Source organism: Propithecus coquereli, unplaced genomic scaffold (genome assembly GCF_000956105.1).
Source record: "Propithecus coquereli isolate 6110/MARCELLA unplaced genomic scaffold, Pcoq_1.0 Scaffold28, whole genome shotgun sequence".
NCBI lineage: Eukaryota > Metazoa > Chordata > Mammalia > Primates > Indriidae > Propithecus > Propithecus coquereli.
The window spans coordinates 14,034,488-14,054,648 of NW_012148396.1; the positions used below are offsets into that span (position 1 = coordinate 14,034,488).

Genomic DNA, 20,161 nt, shown 5'->3' on the forward strand with positions numbered 1-20,161 from the left:
TTTTTACTTTTTTCCCCTCTCTGTAGCTTCCAGGGCCACTCTGGAAGTGCATGGAACAAGGGGATGTGGCGGGTTACTCGAGGGCTTCCTGGGACAGTCATGGCTAGTTAGAGGATTGGGAGCTCAGATCTCCCATCCAAGTGACTGAAGCTCTGCTCTGGGTATTGGGGGTTTTCACTTATTGGCCAAATTGACCAAAAGATAATTCCTGTTGTGAACATGAACAATACTTGATAAAAACCCACTGTAATAAATATTAACCAAATCAGAGCACTCATCATTTGTTCCTGAAAATCAGAATCTGACAGTGGATTAGGACTTACCTAAGATGTTTTCGATAAATCTTTTATAAATCCAAAGTCAAACACTGTCTTCTCAAATGGATCTCCTTAGATTAGGGAATGAGCTTTTATTCCCCAGAAAGTGTTGTGGGCTGGCACAGGCCCATCTTCCCACGCACGTGAGCTAATTAGTCAAGGAGAGACAACTCGGCCACCTGGGCAGGCACGCCCTTGCCAGGAACAGCTCTACCTGCCCTGCCACAGGCATCAGACTTCCCAGCTGAAAACTCAATTTGATTACTGAAATGTCCATAAAGTGATAGCTTAGCCCCAGGGTCCACAGATTACTTTCCCACAGGTGATGTGGGAGTCCACTTTACACATTTTGTGTATTAGAGAAATGTTTGATGGAAAAAGAGAATTTTAATCCTTTTGTGAAAAAGTGGTTAGTGGCAGTGCTGTCACTTTGAGAAGACTGGTGTCTTGGGGGCTGCAATACCCGTCCTGTAGGCTTGGTTGTATATTCTTAGATACATAAGAAATACATATTTAAGAAAATACACATGGGATGTGTTATGTACATACATGTCATTCACTAGGATGGAACATCAATGTGTGAGGCCACCAGGAGAAATCTGGGTCTAAGGCTGTCAGAGGAAATGTAAATGCCACTTTGTTGGAAATAACGAGGAAGGAACCTCGAATGACTAGAAAAGAAAAGAGAAAAATATACCTTTATCTGTTCGGTCTGGGGGATTTCATGATTGGCAATCGATGTTCTTTCCAACCAGTTCAATTTAAACCGTTCAGCTGATCTAAAGGATCTTCCTTCCCAGAAGGAACCATTACTGCCCTCACATTGTGTAGCCTGCTCGCCGGGCTGGAAAAACCCTGTGCGTGTTTACAAACGTGAAAAGTGAAGTGGTGAAAGTAGGTGATTATCTGAATAGTCCAAGCAAAGCAATTTACATTTGCCTCAATGACCTGACTGCTACATCCAAAGTGTTTGTTTTGGGTGTGCTGTGTGTGTGTTTGACCATGTGTTTTGTCTGCCTAATTATTTCCTAGCTCATGTTTCTGTATAACATAATCTGAAAAGCCACTTGATTAACTCAAAACATGGAAAACTTGTTAGTGACTGATTATTCAACTAATTTTTTTAGCACTGATTTGTTTAAATTGGTCTTGAATTTGGCTTTTATGTAACCAGAATAATAAGAGGTTTAGGGGGTTTTATTGACAATGTTAAAAACCAAAGCATCATTCAACTATAGGACATTTGGAAAATAAATAAAGGAAAGGAAATTGCCTCCCTTTTGACCTTAATAGAACTAGACCAGGTTTGTATCCTGGGATTGCTAGCTCGTAATCAGAAGAAATTTTAAAAGGAGTGGAAATGCCCTAATCTCTAGTCTTTAAAACTATCGGATGTTAAGAAAAAAGAAAGCCAAGTTTTTATTCTTCTAGAAATAATGAATGGCTGAGTTGTTATCCTGTCATCTCCAGAATACATGTTTTCTCCCTACAATGGTAGAGATCTATTTTTTTATAATAAAAGATAAGTCAATAAGGGATTGGAGATGGGGCCTCTCATTTATCCTGAACTGTTATTTTTGGTCCTTTGAATGTGATTATATGGAGAACACAAATGCAGAGGTACTGCTAAACTGTTTGAACTTGAATGTTTCCTATAGGCCAATCTGAGAAAAAAAATATGTACTGATTACACACTTCTTCAATTTTGGGCAATTTGAAGAGGGTTCAGCAGAAAATTGTAAATTTAACATTTAGAAGGTACTCACAATCTAGTTCTTTCTCCCTTATTTCCAGACACCTCTCTGAGTATTTTTAAATGATAGTGCTCTGAAGCCCAAGAGGGACAATATTTCAGTACAAATGGAGTATACATTTCAATGCATATTCACACTGGATTATGTTTATCCCAAGTCACTCACTTTTTTCCTCAGAAATGGAATGCGAAATTTCATAGGTATACAGTTTAAAAACTCTCAGAAAAAGCACTGAGAAACAGTTGCAAAATCATGGATGACTTCAAAATGCTTTGTGCCCAGAGAGCATGGAACTGATACAAAGTATAATGGCTGGAGACCAGTTATGATTCTCCAAGTCTCAAAGGAAATCGCAGAAAATTTCCAGTTTGGTAGCTGAGATAAAAAATGATCATGGAAGAAGAGGTTTTGTTTGCTTTGTGTTCTAGCCCTTTAGATAGAGTGGCCTCCTGCTTCCTAGCTGTGGCCAGCACTGGGCAGTGAAAAATGGGGTTACGGGCCCCTCCTCCATTGCTTCGAGAGCCTAGTATTTTGCAGAGCGATTTGGTGTGAGGGCTTCATGTGGACACTGGGATCTCCAGCACAAGGACTGTCGTTGCTGACTTTTGGCCTGGCCCGACTTTCCCTTATGGAGTGTGAAAATGCCTTGCTATTGAGGACAAGCATTTCCTCAGTTGAAGAATATGTGAAAACTTTGAATTTAACTGATTTGATGTAAAATTAAGACGTTTGGCATATAAAGAAATGAAATCCTATTTCCATCTATTCATAAAAGATAAAACTTGGCTTGAAATAGAGCTGACTGCAGGAAATGGAAAATCTTATAAGATGTGAATTATTTGAGCTTTTTGCTTCATTTTAAGGCATATTTTGGGTAAACTGGGGGCAGTGTTGGCTGGGTCCAGAGTAAATTATATTAACATTGTCTTTCTCTGTTCAGTGTTGGAGGAGTCTCTGTTCTGGTAGGTGGTGTTGGGACTTGGCAGAAGCTGAAACTTGCCAGGCTCTGAGGAGGCATTTTGCTCTGATTCCATTAATGTAAAACACCTTTTCTTATCTCTCCCCCTCACCCAGAATGCAGCTTAAAAGAGAGACTGTCCCAGTTTAAGTATGATCCACTGTGGTCAGAAATTTGGAATCCTTGTCAAAATACAGAACTGTCATCTCCTGGATTTAGAGTATTTCTGAAGGTGAGGGACACAGTAGCAGCTTTGAAATGCAGATCACTCAGACAACCTGCACCAAAACTATTTCCCAATTCTGCACGCAAAGCAAGCCAGGCTTAGCCGTGTGGAACAGTCTTGCACCCACCCACGTGCCCACGCGTATCCTTCCTAATCAGGCATGCCAGCAAAGGAGAGTCATTCAATTAAAGAGGGGTGGATTTTCCTTACTGTCTCCCCAGGCCGCTCCTCTTCCTTCCTCCAAAAAGTAAACACATACATGCTTAAAAATTCCTGAGCTCTGCACCTGAGTGAGGTGCACACGTCTCTCTTGTACTGTGGGCTGAAAAGGCTCCTCTCAGGAGTTGTGATTGAGATGGAAAATTTGAATTATGCAAGCCTGCAGAGAAAGAGGCACTGGCGTGCTCTTAGGGGATGCTTTAGTTCTTTTTATTCTGACCCTGTGATGGGTGGGTTGCTATATATGCACGAATCTATATTATGCTCTGTTAGTGAACATCTATTAGATTCTCCCGAGATGAAAAGGAAATGATGAACTACTGTGTTTTGATCAGGACTGCTGAGCTTGGGAGAAGAGAATGGCTGAATTCAGAAAACAGAGGTTATTGGTATATATTACATAGACCCTTCATGTACAATTTCATGAGAGTTTCTAACAATATCCAAATATTGAATGGTTTTGAAACAAGAGGCATCAGTAAAATTGTCTTTAAGGTAAAACTGGACCAAATCTATGTTATAAAAATTCTTTTAGGTTGTTATTTTCCTCCCAAGAAGAATTTTACCAGAAAATTCAGTTCTTTCCAGAACTTTTTCTAAAATGTAGCAGGTTGAAATTATTTGTATTGGTAGAAACTATGAATTCATAAAGTTGGAAGTTGTGTTTGGAGAACACTGCTCTTGGGCCACCTGCCCTCTGTGCTCCGTGCTGTGGTGGGATCTGGGACTCCCTGGGTCAGGGTCCTTCCAAAGTACCTCTGCCAAGGGTGGGAGGGGTTGTTATGCAAGAGAGACAGAACTGGGATACTAGTGTGTGACATTCTCCAATAGAGGGGAAATTTCATTTAAACCATTATTTTCAACCTATTCCTCCACAAACATTATTTTATTTTTTAAACTGAATTTGCTAAATCGAAGTCAATTGGCTGGTGGCTTATGTAGCAACTATCAAACCAAAATGTCTCACAATATATAGACTCAGTCCTTGAAAATTGTGTGATTATATATCTATATCTTTGCATTCACTCGATATGCAACAATGTTAATAAGAATAAAGAGACATATCTAATTTCAATTTTTCTGGCTCCTTCCACTCCCATCCCCTTCTGTGTCTGGTATACAGCCAGTAAATTGTGGGAAATCACTACTTTTTTATACTTTCTCTGCATAATAATTTACTTTTTTTCTGACTAATAATAGTATGTACAGAAGATAATTTTAAAAATTATGGTTTCCAATAAAAGTAATTCAGTTTTCTGTGTGAGAAAGACGAGAAGCACAGAGATTCTGGTACCAAAATTTTAATAATGCCCAAGCATTATTAACTAACTGGTAGGACTTTTTTTCCCCTAATGATGATGAGAAGCTTCAAAAGAGTCATAAAGTACGTACTAGCATCCAGTTGTAACAAAGAACTAATATCAAGAAGCAAATTGGTTTTGTGTTATAAAAATATCAAAAGAGTATTGATTTAGGGGGATTTTTTTTCTTTGGAATCTTGCTATGTATTGTATTTCAAAGTATAAAATAATTCTTATTCATCAAAATTGATGAAAGCCATTACCCATTTTTTGCATCTAAAGTTGGTTTGAGTTGAAAATTAATATTCAGTAAGGAGTTTTTAAAATTTTATCTACATTTCTTTCACACTCCGGAATATGTTTCCAAGACAAAGGCTTGTGCATGCTATATGCCTTTCTTTGCAAGATGAAGATAATTACTGAACCCATAATAACATAAGCTATACAACATACTTGGGGTTGACCTTGGTCTAGTAAAACATAGCTCTTAAGGTGAATTGTTCTTGAACCCATGTTGAACTAGTCCAAGAACCCAATGTTCAAATTCTGTTGACTCTCGGTAGTTTAGAATAAATGTAATGACCTTTAATGTTCAGAGATAATCAACATCTTTGACCTCAGCAACATGAGCGTTTTGAAAATCGTATTTATCCTCAAATGGAAACTGTGGCCAAAGCATGTGCACTCTTCCCAGGCCTGGGGTGAGGTTATTAGGTGAAGGGGTCCTGCCTAACAGTGGTGGTGCTGGGGCAAAAAAGGCCACGAAGAGACTGGGGTGGAAACTCACTGCAGTTCACACCGAGTGCCCAGTGGGTAGGGGTGGAGGCCAGCAGGAGTGGCCTGGGCTGGGCTGATGCAGGACTCGTGGGCTCTGTGCCGAAGGCTGGGAGGGAAAGACATGTAAGGGGCGGGAGCCTGAGAGAGCGTCTCAGCTATTGGCTTGCATGTTTTCCAGATTTCTTTGCCAGGATAATCAGCAGCTATTTCCAATATCCAAAAATCATTCATAAACATCAGCAAACTACAGTTCAGTCAGGGATTAGCAAGAATTTCACTTTAGAACTCAATTAATATATGTGTGTGTGTGTGTGTGTGTGTGTGTGTGTGTGTATGAAATACATAATAGAAATATTTCCAGATACTTCCTGTGTGGCTGAAATGTAATTTATAACTTAAGATAAACTGAGCAGTGTCCTTGCTACTCCCGATTGGTCACTACTGGACTGGGAGGTCACTACTGGACAGAAGGTCAAGAGTGTGAACCAAATGCCCTTCCTGCGACACGAGGAGCAGCACTTAGAGATACAGGTATCCGACCCAATAGACCAGGTTAAAGAGCAGGAACGACGTAGGGAAAAAGACCCGGGAGTACGAGTCCAGCTCCAAGATGTCTATGTGAATACGCCCTTTTCTCCATGATCCTGATTTACATTCTTCATAGCAGCAAAAGAAGCTCTGACAGTCTTTGCCGTCCAGACACTCATAGACGCAGGTGTCTTCAAATTCCTGCCAGTACACGGAATTGTTTAAAGTGATCATCGCAGGCGGTGGTGGCCTCATATCCAGGAGAGAATAGTTCTGCAGGCAATGAGAGCGACAACAGTCATCATGAAATGCCATGACACAGCCTGAGGTGTATCCAGCAATAGGTGTCTCCCAGTTAAAGGGGGACAAGTGGGCACGCCCATCTCCCACGCTTCCCCAGCACTGGAGACTGTCTTTTCAATCTTTGCAATTCTAATGCAAGGAAAACTGCATCGCAGTTTCGAAACTTGTGTTTTCCAGGTTATTGGTGAGGGAGGGTGAGCACATTTTCGAATGTGTATTAGCCATTTCTAGTCCCCATTCTGCCCACTTTTCTGTTGATTTGTAGCAGATATGTACTTATATTTATGCCTTAAATGGTAAACAGTACATATATCGAATTGTGCAGAGATAAGTATGGTATTTTTTTTCTGACTAGTAAATAGTAGAAGATACGGTGCACAGGAAGGATGAATTTCCTTGTGCCATGTAATTTAGGCAACAAGTGAGTTTTCAGTGTGGGGCGGCTGGACACGGCTTGTCATCTCAAGGAGGACAATGAAAAATATGTGCAGTTGGAATACCTCTTTTCTACTTCCTCACTCTCCTCCTGACATGGAAAAGTCAAAGTGGGGCAGATAAAGGAGAGAGATGACTTGCTATTCACTCATCAATGAGAGGACTCATTCCTAACCTTGAGAAGTGGCTGCAAATAGACTTGTCAATTCTCCAGACAGTTGCTAAGCTCTTCCAAATAGCTATGAGCTGTGTGCTACAGCGAATTCTGTTAGGAGGATACATTGCTAAATTTGACTGAATAATGGAAGAGAAGTAAAAACCATATTTGCCTGTCTGCTTTAGTTTTGTCTGTGCTGGCTGAACTGAGACAGGCATGGCAGTGGGAATGTCAAGGGAGAAGTGGACATAGCCAGCCAGCTGTCTGGTGGCTTCGCACAGAGTTGGCACAGTGCTGGGAAAGAGGCCATTCAGAATTCATTAGAAAGCATCATGAGAACCTCTTATATTTTTACCAAAAAATACTATTACAAGGAGGCCCGGCACCCCTTCTGGATCTCAGTTTGACTGGGTATGTTCACAGCCGAGTGGAAAGGAGGTGGCAGTGTGGAGCTTGCAGTCATTACTTGTAGGCTTCTGGTGTATCCTTGTAATGGGAAGCATCTGTGTGAGGACGGACCTACAGCAAGATGCGCTCACGGAGCATTGCTTACTGCTTGCACTGCGGCCACCCACCTCTGGTACTGGTGGCGGCGGGACCTCGGGGTGCAGCTGTCCACCCTCCCCCACAATTCCGGTGCATGGGCAGAAATGGAAGCCCTGCTGTCCCTATGGCTCTAATGTGGAGGTGTCTTCTCTAGGTTAATGTTCTCAACCCTGAGTGGGTGTAAATATCACCACGTGGTTTGCTGAAACACGGCAGATCCTGCCTCTGCATTTGAGGAATCTGCCTCTTTTTGACAAGCTCCAGTTGGAAAATTCTGCTTTTATGAAACAACAGTTGCATGAAAGGTGTTCCTACGGGTGTGCTGTGACAGAGTTCAGCCAGATATTCGTCCACTTGTTTCTTTGACCTGTGTAGTCTCTTGCTCTGTGGGGGAACTGGGGGCGACAGGAGACACAGAGGAGAAGCCCAGCCATCACAGGGCAGGGCAGCCCCAGAGGAAGATGATGACTTGGACTGGGCAGCAGAAGGCTCTGCAGGGGTGGGGATGGCTCACCAGAGATCTAAAGGGTGACTCTGGGAGGCTATGGGCAAAGAATCAGCAAAGTTTCTGGGGCAAGATAAACCTCCATTTCTTCATTTAGGGGACTAAAGAGCCATGGTCACTGAAACACTTGGAGACTTAATACAATATTTAAGAGAGTTCTATTTATGTCTTTATAGCTCATTGTTTTGCAATGAAACTAATTCTATTTTATAAGATTGAAACAAAACTTGGGATGCTAAGAGCCCTGAATAGCTGCACTTTGTATTGCTCAAGTACTTCTTTCCATGCACCCCTTCATTTGTCATGAAAATTTCAAACCATGCCCAAGATAGAGATTTTAATTCATGAGTCCTCAAAGTCGCCTTTGGCTAAGTTGAGTCCCTGACTCACTCTTTCTTTGCCTGCATGTCCCTGAGGCAACCCAGGGCCTCCCGGGAGCACTGCACTTCCTGGGTGCATGCAAATTTCATTAGCCTTGTGTTTGACAGGACAGGAAACTGAGGCACAGAGCAGTTAGGACAATTTGCCCCAATCCACACCTGTGATTGTTTGTGCCCTTCGCTGCTTGGAGGATGCTCATTTCTGTTTTTTTTTTTTTGTTGGTAACAGTGGCTCCTTAACTAGCATGAGACTGTGATCTTTCACAATAGAGTGAAAGATTGTAATGTTGACAGTTCTCATCCGACAGCTGAAAAACGTCCTTTTTCTTTGGCTATCGTATAACTCCTGCTGAAGATCTAACTGTGTCATCTCACCTGGCCTGGCGCCTTCTCTGTCTGTGAACTAATTTTCTTTGTACTTTCTTCAGGGTCGTTAAACTTTCCCTCCTTTTCTTTTTAAAAACTTTGTTTCCTGGTTTTGTGCAAATTTATTTTTTCCCTGTGTTAAAGGATTTTTTTCTCTCTTCTTTTGGCAGGATCATTTCTACACCAAATGTGTCAATATTTCTTTATCACGGCCATTTTGTGTGCACCTGTGACTATTTACTTGCTTATAGATTGGGGTTGCCCTGTGTTTGATAAATGGCCTTGGACCAGCTCCATCGGCAGTACCAGACACCCCCTCCCAGAACTCTCCCTACACTGTTCGACAGCCAAGCCCCTGCCAACTTTTCTCATTGGCATTTCTTTTATTATTGATGTAGTTTCATATTTTCAGTGTTTACTTTTGATTTGCATTTCTACTTTTGTGAATTGCTTTCGAATGCCTCTTAACTTCTGCCTCTTAACACCTGGCTGTGTGTGATAATGTGCCCCCTTCCCCTCTGTTTCAGTCTGATGCTATTTGGAGCATTTGCCGGCAAAACCTGTATGTTCACTGTGGCTTCCCACAGCTGTAGAAGTGGCCTGCCCCCCAGCCTTCTGTGAGAACTGCCGTGATCCACACTTGCACGGTACAGATAACTATGGAGCCTCCACGTGAACATGGGCTGGAAATGCCCTCAGTGTAAGGTATTGACAGTGAGAAACCTCCTTGTGGTCCCTGGTTGTAATTAATGAATTGATACATATAAAGGAATAAAAGTCACGATTATATATAAATAAGTTGTTATGTGATAAAAGTGGTAGATCACATCAGCGATTTAAACATACATTTCTCAATTTTTCAATAAAGTTAGATTCTTCTTACCTCAAGCTATGTACTAAAAATTCAGGTGCATAATAACTAAATGCAACAAATTTCTTTTTAAATTGTCAAGCATTGGTCAGTACCTACAAGGTTTAGTTTCTCCATACTTCAGTTTCCTCATCTGTAGAATGGGTTGTTGTAAGCATAAAAGTGAGTTGATACGTGAAAGTGCTTAGAACATGTCAAGCAAAGTGCTCAAAAGAAAGTGAGGGCAGTCGGGGCATTCTGAGGGTGGAGGGGACCTTCTGAAGCAGGACACAAGAAGCACAGACCACAGAAGAAAAGGCTGACAGATCTGACAACGTGAAACTTAAAATAATACATGCAGAAAAAGGTACAAGAAAGTACAGTGACAATGTTGCCAACGAAAGCCGGAATAAAAACTACATGACAAACAAGTGAGTATCTGTAATATATTCCGTGACTATCTAAATTATGTATTCTATAAAATACTATATATAATATATAACATATATCCACAACTGGCAGATACCTACTTTAAAATACTAATAAAAGTTAAGAGGCATTCAAAAGCAATTCAGAAAAGTAGAAATGCAAATTAAAAGTAAACAAGTGAAAATATGAAACTACATCAATAATAAAAGAAATGCCAATGAGAAAAGTTGGCAGGGGCTTCGCTGTCGAACAGTGTAGGGGGAGTTCTGGAAGGAGGTGTCTGGTACTGCTGATGGAGCTGGTCCAAGGCCATTTATCAAACACAGGGCAATCCCAATTTATAAGCAAGTAAATAGTCACAGGAATATACAAAATGGCCGTGATAAGAATGTAAATACAAGTGAAAAAGTGTGGATAAACCCAGTGTCCAGCCAAGATTGCCTGTGCATCAATCACGAGCCTGCAGTGCAATCATTGAAATGATCCTAGGAAATAATATTTGTGGCACGGAAACTGAAGTACACATTTTTGAGTTACAAATATAGCCCTTTTGTATATATTTGTACAAGATACATAGATCTAATATATAGATCCTAATTCAGTTTTTCGAAATGCATGAATATATATTATTTGAATGCCTAGAAAAAAAGAACTGTGTATGCCACACACTATTCCCCATGTAGAAGGATTATGATTAATTTTGGGCTCTATTTTCCAAATTTTCAAAGTTGGATTGTCTTTAAGAAGTATTAAGCACGTTTTTGAAGGGAGTGCACGCATCACTTGTTGGTCTCCAATACGTGCGTGCATGAGCAGCCAAAGAGCTTTCAAATGCAAGCCTAGTTTAGTAGAAGTTCTCAGAATACTGGCGCCTGTGACGCTATACATACGGAGGGGCCTTGCAGACTTATCCGCTCGTGAATCCATCTGGAGGAGTCCGGAGGTAATAACTACAAGGAAAGAAGAAAAATCGTTAGTAAACTGCCATGAACATTTGCATCCCAGAACTCCCTAGTTGAGAACAATCTTTACGGTATGATTGAACCACCCATGTCACTGGGGGCTGACACTGGAGGATGCCAGAGGGTCACATTCACATCTTCGAATCCCTGTCTGGCTCCTTCGAGTCTTGTTGAATTAGGTATTTATATCACGTTTTATAAGAAGATTCTTAGGAATACAGTGTATTTAAGCACACATTTATCTCAAACCGTCTCCCTATTACCTCCCGGAAAATCTTTGCTACTGCAACTCACGGATGTTGTCTTCTTCTTCGCGGCGGCTGGTTTCCTGCAGCTTGAGTAGTAGTTGAGGGTGGCATACTCCATCAGAGCCGCGAAGACAAAGAGGAAACACACGGTCACAAAGAGGTCCATGGCGGTCACATAGGACACTCGCGGCAGGGACGTCCTGGCAATGGTGCTTAGAGTGGTCATGGTCAGCACTGTGGTGATGCCTGCATGGGGCACAGTCATCGAGTTGTAAACGGACGCCATAGGGGACACGAACAATGAATGACAGGTTACCCACGTGCCCCTACTCCAACATGGCTCTTCTTTTAGGGAATCCTTCTTGACGTTGCATCCTCCACGTAATCTTAATTTCACCTTTCATGTCTATACAATTTTGTAAGCAATGTTTCAATGACATTTCTTAGCATAGTCTTCACAATAACATTAAAATGCCTGAATCAAGTGGACACCCTTCAGTTTATTCAGAATTCTCTGTCATTGTTGGCCATTTTGCCTTTGAAACATTTCTTTTTCAATGAAAATAGTTTGCAGTCCTATGTATCACCTGCTGTTCCACTTGTCACGCTTCTCTTCTGCCCAGATATCCCCTCTTTGTTCTTACTTGTCCTGTCCCAATTTGTAAACTAGCCATACTTACTGACATACTTACTTACTTAAAGTAGCCATACTTACAACATATTTAGAACAAAAAACATTAATACAAGGATTAATAAATAAAATTGCTGCACACTGAATGCATAAAAAAGAAAAAAGAAAAAGGAGCTACACATTGGAATAGATATGTTTATTGTATATAACCAACAAATCTTCATGATGTTGCATATTATCCAATAACAGGAAATATTTATTCAAGTGTATTTTTATGTCAGAAATGTCTGAGTTTTCCTCATCTGTGATTCATTAGTGCTTTTTGCTTCTGGTCTGAGAAATCTTTATCTAATCTAATATTAGATTTTTAAGTTTTATTTTTCTAGAAATTTTGCATTTTTAGCTTTGCCATTTAAGTTATAGTCCATTTCAAATTAATTTTTGTGTATGATGGGAGGTAGAAATTGTAGTTCATTTGCATGATGCAAATATTAGGTGCAGAGTTCTACAATATCAAATAGCTCAAAGACATCGATAGTGGTGTTCAGATCCTCCATTCTTTTACTGATTCTTTGCTGACTTGTGTAATCACCTAAATAAGTAAACAAGTGTGCCTGTTTATGCATACTGCTGCTAGAAGTATACTTAAATCTCCAACTCTGATTGCAGATTTTTAAATTTACCTTTTTATTCTCAGTTTTTGCTTCTTTTAATATGAAGTTCTGATACTAGGCATGAACACATTTATGAATGTTTTGTCATTCTGTTGAATTGATCCATTTATCATTATTATACATTTCCATTTATCTCTCACAGTCCTTTTCTTAATTTTACTTTGTCTCATTTAACACAGTATGCCAGCTTCTTTGCTGTTCATATGGTAGATGTTTTTCTATCCATTTTCTTTCAAACTACCTGTGTCCTTTTATGCTTTTTTTGGTCAATGTATAGTTAAGTCTTAACTTTTTAATCATTCTGACAATACCTACCTTTTAATTCGATTATATGGTAGTCCATCTCTATGTAATGTAATTTTTAGTAGTAAGCCATCTTGCTATTGTTCTATATGCTCCAATTTTTCTTTTCTTCTTCTCCTTCCTTATTTGCTTGTTCAATCATTTCTTTATTTCTTTTTTTATCCTTTTTCTTTGGTTAAATAATTGGTTTTTTTGTATTTTATTTAATTCCTACATTGAATTCTTAGATATGCTTTTAATTATATTTTCATAATTTTTCAATAAATTACAATAAGAATTCTTAACATATCACAGTCTACTTAGAATTATTTTGTATTTCACTCATTTTTGTAACACTTAAACTCATATGAATATATTTTCATATGTTTCCTATCTTCCTTGCTATTTATGGCCTATATTTTATTTTTTTATTTTGGAAATCCCATCTTACAATATTATCATTTTGACTATAACTGAGGGGATAAAAATAGAAAGATAGTTTTTAATATTTATCACATATTTACCATTTCTGGTCTTTTTCATTCCTTCTTATAAGTCTAATTTTCTATTTTTTCATTAGCCTAATTAGCTTGCTTTAGTATTTTTATTGTGGTTTTAGATTTTCTGTGACAACTGTCACAGCTTTTGTTTATCTACAAATGTCTTCATTCCAGATTTTTGAAGTATATTTTCTCTGGATATAGAATATCAACTGGATAGGTTCTCTCTTTAATTTCAGTACTTTAAAGATGGCAATTAATTATCTTCTGCCCTCCATTATTGCTCATGAAGGATGAGACATTAATTATACTTTTATTCATCCACATATATAGGACATTTTTAATTTAGCTGCTTTCAGAAATTTTCTTTATTTTTAATTTTCAAGATTTGGACTATGGTGGTTTTCTTTGTATTTCTCCTGCTTGTATCTCCATAAACTGCTTGAATTTGGAGGTTGGTGTTTTTCAGCAAACTTGGGAATTTCTTGACCACATTTCTTCAAAAATTTTTGGCCTCATTTTGTTTCTCTTATTATTCTGAAACCTCAGTTACTGTTATGTTATACATATTCATATTATACTACTGAACACTAAGGCTTTGTTCATTTTTTAAATCTTTTTATTCCTGTGTTCTTCAGATTAGATAAATTTTATTTGGTGGTCTTCCCTTTTACATAACCTTTTTCTTCTGCTATCTTTAATCTTAGGTACACTTAACAAATTTTTCAATGAAGACATTATATATTTCATTCTAGAATTTCTTTTTTATATACTTTTCTGGTGTGATAACCCATGTATTCATTCATTACGATCATATTTTCCTTTAAGTCCTTGGACGTTGTTATAATAGCTGTTTTTAAAAACCCATGTCTACTGATTCAACATTAGAGTTGTCTTTGTCTATTAAGTCTTTTTTTTTCTTGATCATAGGTCACATTTTTTTGCTTCTTAGAATGTCTAATATTATTGTATACTCTATATTGTGAGTGATACATCATAAGGAGTCTGGGCTATTTTTTTTTTTTTTAAAGCCTGTCAAATTCTTTCTTACTACAGACAGTTAATTTACTGGTGGTTGTCCTTGATCTTGTCATTGCTTGGTTTAAGCTTTATTAAAGGAGATCTAGAGCACCCCTTCATTTCTAGGCACAGACTTTCTGGTGTCTCAGTTAAACATCTTAGTGTTAATGATGTTTCTCCACTCTCTGGGCTGTAAATCTGTTATCTGACAGCACTGTGTAGTTCTAATATCTTTCTGCTCTTTATCCCACAACAATTATTCTCTGTAGGACTTTCATAGTCTCAAGCTGTATAAACATAACCACATATTATATTATTTGGAAGCTGATCTTTAAATGTCTTGCGTACAATGGCACCTAACATTTGCAAGTATAAGGTCATAAGTCCAAGAGTAGTTACTAATTTGTGTTAATATCTTTGATGATTTAGCAATTCTATCATGTATTTTTATAAGCATGCAAAACTAGTATAGGTGGAGGATATTACAGGCTAGTTTATCTCAAATAGTACTTTGTTGTTGAACAATCAAATAAAGAATAAATAAAACACAGAAAAAGCACAATATAAATATGAAAGACATTGCAAGGATTTGAAATTGATGCAGATCCCTCTTGTCTGGAAGAAATTTGTAGGGAGAAACAACCTCTATATTCAGTCTTGTATATTACCTGTCTTCAAAAATCAAAACATTGAAAGGGAAAATTATTATCATAGAGAAAAACTGACAAAATATGTTGCATAGTTTTAAAACTACTGAACTTTAGTGTTTTACTAAGAGGACTTTGGGAGACGGAGAAAAACTCATAAAAAGACTGAGTTTTAGTGTGTGGATCACAGCTGAAAAGAATGATCATTTTCTTGTTCAGTGGTAAAGTTGCTATAAACAAGCAGAGCTTCTTTTATTGAGAAGCTGTTTTACTGATAGTGTGTCTTCAGTCCTCAAAGGTGTGTGGCAAGTTCTGTTTCCTGCTATAAATGTTGTGAGAATTTTGAGTTGACAGGTTCCAAGATGTGCCTATATTTTTGTGATCATATCAGCTTATAGTATTAGATGACACAATTGATAATTATGAATGTCTAACCCCAACCTAATTTAAGTAGCACAACATGGAATTCCATTGTCAGAAAGAACAACCTAACTTGGCTACTTAAAAAAAAATCCAAGCATAGATTAACCCTCAAATTAGGTCATTCACATTTAAACTAAATCTCTTTCACTGAAGGTATTTTTACGAATGCTTCTATATTAAAATTACATGAAATGGTAGGAGAGATTTTTTGAAACTCACCCAATGCTGTTCTTGCTGGTGTAGCATCTTTTTTGATCCAGAATGACACCCAGGATAAAACCACAGTCAGTATACAAGGAATGTATGTCTGAATAGTGAAGTATCCCATTCTTCTACTCAATTCGAAATATATAGTCATGACAACATAATCACCTGTAATAAAATTTTGTCAAAATTAAGACAAATTTCATGTCTTACAAATAATTCAGGGAAATAATTTACAATTTATTTTGTGAAATGAATAACTTGAATAAAAATGTACAACTACAATAAGATCAAGTCAGGAAAAGGATCAAAATCCTTTTCCTAATTTTTATAGTATCCATGGCTGCTGCACAGGACATCTTACTGGTCACTGTAAAGAACACAAAAACAAACATATCAACTGACAGAGGGGACAGACATGCAGATCTAGTCCACGACAGGCCATGACTTGATAAGGTATTAATATTATTGCTTGAGTCCTTCTGTTTACGTTGCATGATTAAATTCATGGGTAACAGGTAAAATCAATCCTCAGATCCAGGATCATTTTAAAGGATGTTTCTTTCAATAATAACAGAACTATCATATACATAAACTTGTGTAACCATTTTATATTTTTATTTTATCATATTATGAATATTAGCTAATCAACTTTGTACTTTATGTTTCATTTAATATTTTTTATTTATTTTATTTTCTCATAACTTTAGTACTCACGCTGTACCAACCCAGAAACAAACAGAAGTAGTCATTTCATGACATACTGCTCCCTCCTACCAAACAGAGCTGCACCACAAAGGAGTTGGGGCAATGTAGATGTTACTAGAGATTCTGTGAGATTCCCTGGGGGCTTGAGGAGGCACCGTACGCTTCATTCTATCCATTTCTTTTCTAGGCATCCCCCTGCCGAGACTGTGCCTCTCCCCACCCTCACCATGTGAATCCTCCACTCCTTGCAGCACCTGAAATTCACCATGTCCAGAACTGAACTGTCACCTTCCCCTCCTCTTCATTCAGGTCTTTCTCTCACATGCTCAAAGAGGAAACCCAGAAGCCATCTCTGACTCCTTCTGTTTTCTTCTCCATGGTTCTGTTTGCTACATGAACCTCAAATCTTTTCCCCTCCTAGTCCAAGCTACCATCATAGCCACAACCTTGTTTCCTAATGACCAGTCCTCTTCTGCTCCAAACCATTCTGTGTCCTGCTATCAAAAGGATCTTTCTAAAACACAAATATCATTATATCCTCCTCATAATCCTTCAACAACATCTAACTGCCTTTGCACAATTGTCACACTCATACCATAGTCCACACCATCCTGCATCCTACACAGTCTACACTCTTGGCATCTGGTCTACCCAGGTTCTCAAACTTGCCAAAAACCTTCCCCACAGGCCTCTGAATCCCTGGCCCTCTACTGGGATGCTCTTCTTTTTTCTTTTCCCTGCATCTGGATAGTTCCTATTCTCTCATCCTTGAATCTTAGCTTAGAAATTACTAACGTCCCCAGGAAGTCTTCCCTGAAATGCCCCCAACAATTGTGATAAACTCATTTCTATAATTACGAATATAATATCTGTCTTCAAACCAATAAACTGGTTGGGTTATGGCTTATATCTCTCTTGTTCGCCAATGTTGCCTAATGATAAGCTATCAATTAGTATTTGCTTAATAAAAAGGTCATCATTAAAGTCCCATTTTTACTTAAAAGATTGACAGGGAGAGTATATTGGGCCCAAATGAAAACAATGCTTTTCAATAAATTAGAATTTTTTCGTAGGTTGCAATATTGTGTTTTAGCAACATTTAGGAGCACTGATAGAAACATCAATTCTGATGCCATTTTCCAAGAAACATTTAAAATTTTAAGCAAATTAGCATTTCAGTGCAAAGGAATCAGGATGATTAATGTGAAGCAATAAAGGAATACAACAATATTGTTCTAAGTAATGTGAATGCCAATGTTACATCATTTCCTGGGGAAATGTTATTTGAATTATGTGTGATTCTTAATGCTTGTTAATTTTTGCATAAAATTTCAATCAAAACTCTTCCACCTGACATGTAAAATGTACACTATCTGGGGGATGGGCGCACTTGTAACTTTGACTAAAATGGTACAATAGCAATTTATGTAACCAAAACGTTTGTACCCCCGTAATATTCTGAAATAAAAATAAATAAATAAAAAGCTATAAAAAACTCTAGTAGAGAAACAAACAAGCATCCAGAAAAACATACCATAATAAATCACTCTAGGAGTTATGAACATGGTCTAAATAAAATACGCAAAGAGTTGATGAGTTTCTTCAATTATCACTGTTGTAGGTTAGTGAGCAAGATATACAAGCAGAGGGACAACCCCACAGCAGACACGCAGTTCATTCTAGCAAACCATCTGCTTTCTCCCTGCCTGGGGTGAGGAGACTCCCCATTCCTGTGCTCAGCTTACTCCTCTGCCTAACCCAGAGGTCTATCTGGGTGTCCTGTGGTTAGTAGCTTCCCTGGCCCCTGGGCGCCCTACTGAGGCTCTGCCTTTTCTAGAAGTGGGTGGTTCGAAGGAGAAAGGAGCATCACCAAAGTCCCAGCGTCGGGTGCATGACTGGGGGTGTGCATGATGCTGCCAGTGACAGATGGGAGGCCTCGGAGTGACCTTACCAAAGAACTGTAGGTTATTTACATGTGGTTTGGTGTTTTCTTTTAACCTCATTACTAATTCACTATTGCTTGTTTTCCTCCTGGTGTTGGCTGATGTGTGGTTACTTCCTATTTTCAATGCTAATTGTTTCTTCTTCTTTTGTGTGTGTGTGTTCCACTGTTTCCAGAGAGGAATGTGTGGTAAAAGTATCATTATCCCATACAATGCCATTTTTAAAATGAGAATCACATATGTATTTCTACTCATATAAAGAGTTGAGTTCATACTCTTACTCATATCCTTATCATTCACTTTTCATGATCACCAGAAGAAAAAAAATTTAAAGTATTACATATTTTAAAACAGAAAAATATGATAATTTTTATTAAAATCAATTTTTACTTCATGCCTATAACCATGTTTAACCATAAAGTAATGGCCAGTTTTTAGAACAAGTAAGCCTTAGCACAATTAAAATATAATAATTATGTAAAAAGTTAATTAGTTAATATGATTGTCTGCAAATGAGGTGCTGGAGGAAATTTTAGGATAATTACAGATCCCACCAAACATGATATAATCCTATAAGTAAATTCAGCAAGAAATTTTTACCTAATTGCTAAATGCTAAGTGTGGAGTAGCATGAAAGGATGCAGCCTCTAGTGGCCACAGAGATAAGGGTTTCTCCTCCTTTTGCAGATTTTTCACCCAGGAATTCCACCAAGTTTTCAAAGGGAAGATCAAGGACACTCCTGAAAAAGCCTCTCCATGGGGCCATGCGGGGCAGAGTGACAGTGTCCATCGCCAGAACTCCACCAAGGCCCATATCCCTCTGTCCCCTGGTAAAGCAAGTGCCTCAGTATACAGGGGGTGGGCGACAGAAACTGACGCACTAAGGCAATGGTGGGAACCTACTGCAAGTGCGTGTGTGGCTTTGTGTGTGTGACTGGAAAATGAAGAAAGCTGTACCCCTGAGGGACAGGCAGGAATACTTGCTAGGCCCAACATTCCATCTGGAGGAGGAACAGGAACACTTGTGAAAGTCACACCCCAAGAACCGAGTTTACAAATCCTGCCTAATACTGGGGCTTAGTCAAGACATCAGATAATGCCTCACCCTCCCTAGAGCCAACCACCAACACATTACCAAGCACTGAGTGAGAACAGTAGTGTAATTCAGGTGGAGATGCTGCAAAAGACAGGTGCTCCCTGGGAAGAGTGCAAAGGGAAGACCCAAAGCCAAGCCTGGAGTCAAGCAAGAAGCAAACTCAAACCTGGCTCAACTTCTGACTAAAGAAGCAAAAACCCTAGCATTAAAAGTGTAGCAAAATAAAAGGTATGTTCATTTCCAAGTGTATGAAAAATTTACCTCATGATCTATTAATACTATTCCATAAAACACATCTAGTTTCCACATAAAATTATAGGACATAAAATAGACCAAAAATAGCAGGCTGAAGAGACAAAGTAATCACTAGGGACAGAACCAGATATGAAAGAGGATACATAAAATAATTATTTAATGTGTTAAAGTCTCTAACGGAGAAGGTAGAGAACATGCAAGGCCAAATACATGACTTGGTCAATCAATGGAAATCAGCAGATCAACTGAAATTATAAGAAGGAACCTAATTAAAATATAAGAAATCAAACATGTAGTAAGATAGATGGCATGCCTTAGACAGACATGTTAGTAGACTTATCACAGTCAAAGATAACAAGCTTTGTGACAGATGAATAGAAATTATCCAAGCTGAAACACAAAGAGAAATATGAGTTAAAAAATCAGAACAGAGAAACCAAGAACTGTGGAAAAATAACAAACTGTCTAATACATGTATAATGACAATCCCATAAGAAGAAAAAAAGAATAAAATATT

The 20,161-nt window shown here is 38.4% G+C and overlaps 1 protein-coding gene across 1 annotated transcript in view; it reads right to left on the reverse strand.

The window, feature by feature from the left end:
* Positions 1-5,703: 5,703 nt before the first annotated feature.
* Positions 5,704-20,161, reverse strand: part of GABRG3 (gamma-aminobutyric acid (GABA) A receptor, gamma 3) — a 498,853-nt gene continuing 484,395 nt past the window's right edge. The window contains exons 7-10 of the mRNA XM_012647993.1: positions 15,658-15,810; positions 11,308-11,507; positions 10,942-11,001; positions 5,704-6,353 (exon numbers count right to left, since the gene is read on the reverse strand). Coding sequence (XP_012503447.1) covers positions 6,072-6,353; positions 10,942-11,001; positions 11,308-11,507; positions 15,658-15,810 — 695 coding nt within the window. The 3' untranslated portion in view covers positions 5,704-6,071. The remainder of the gene's footprint in view (positions 6,354-10,941; positions 11,002-11,307; positions 11,508-15,657; positions 15,811-20,161) is intronic.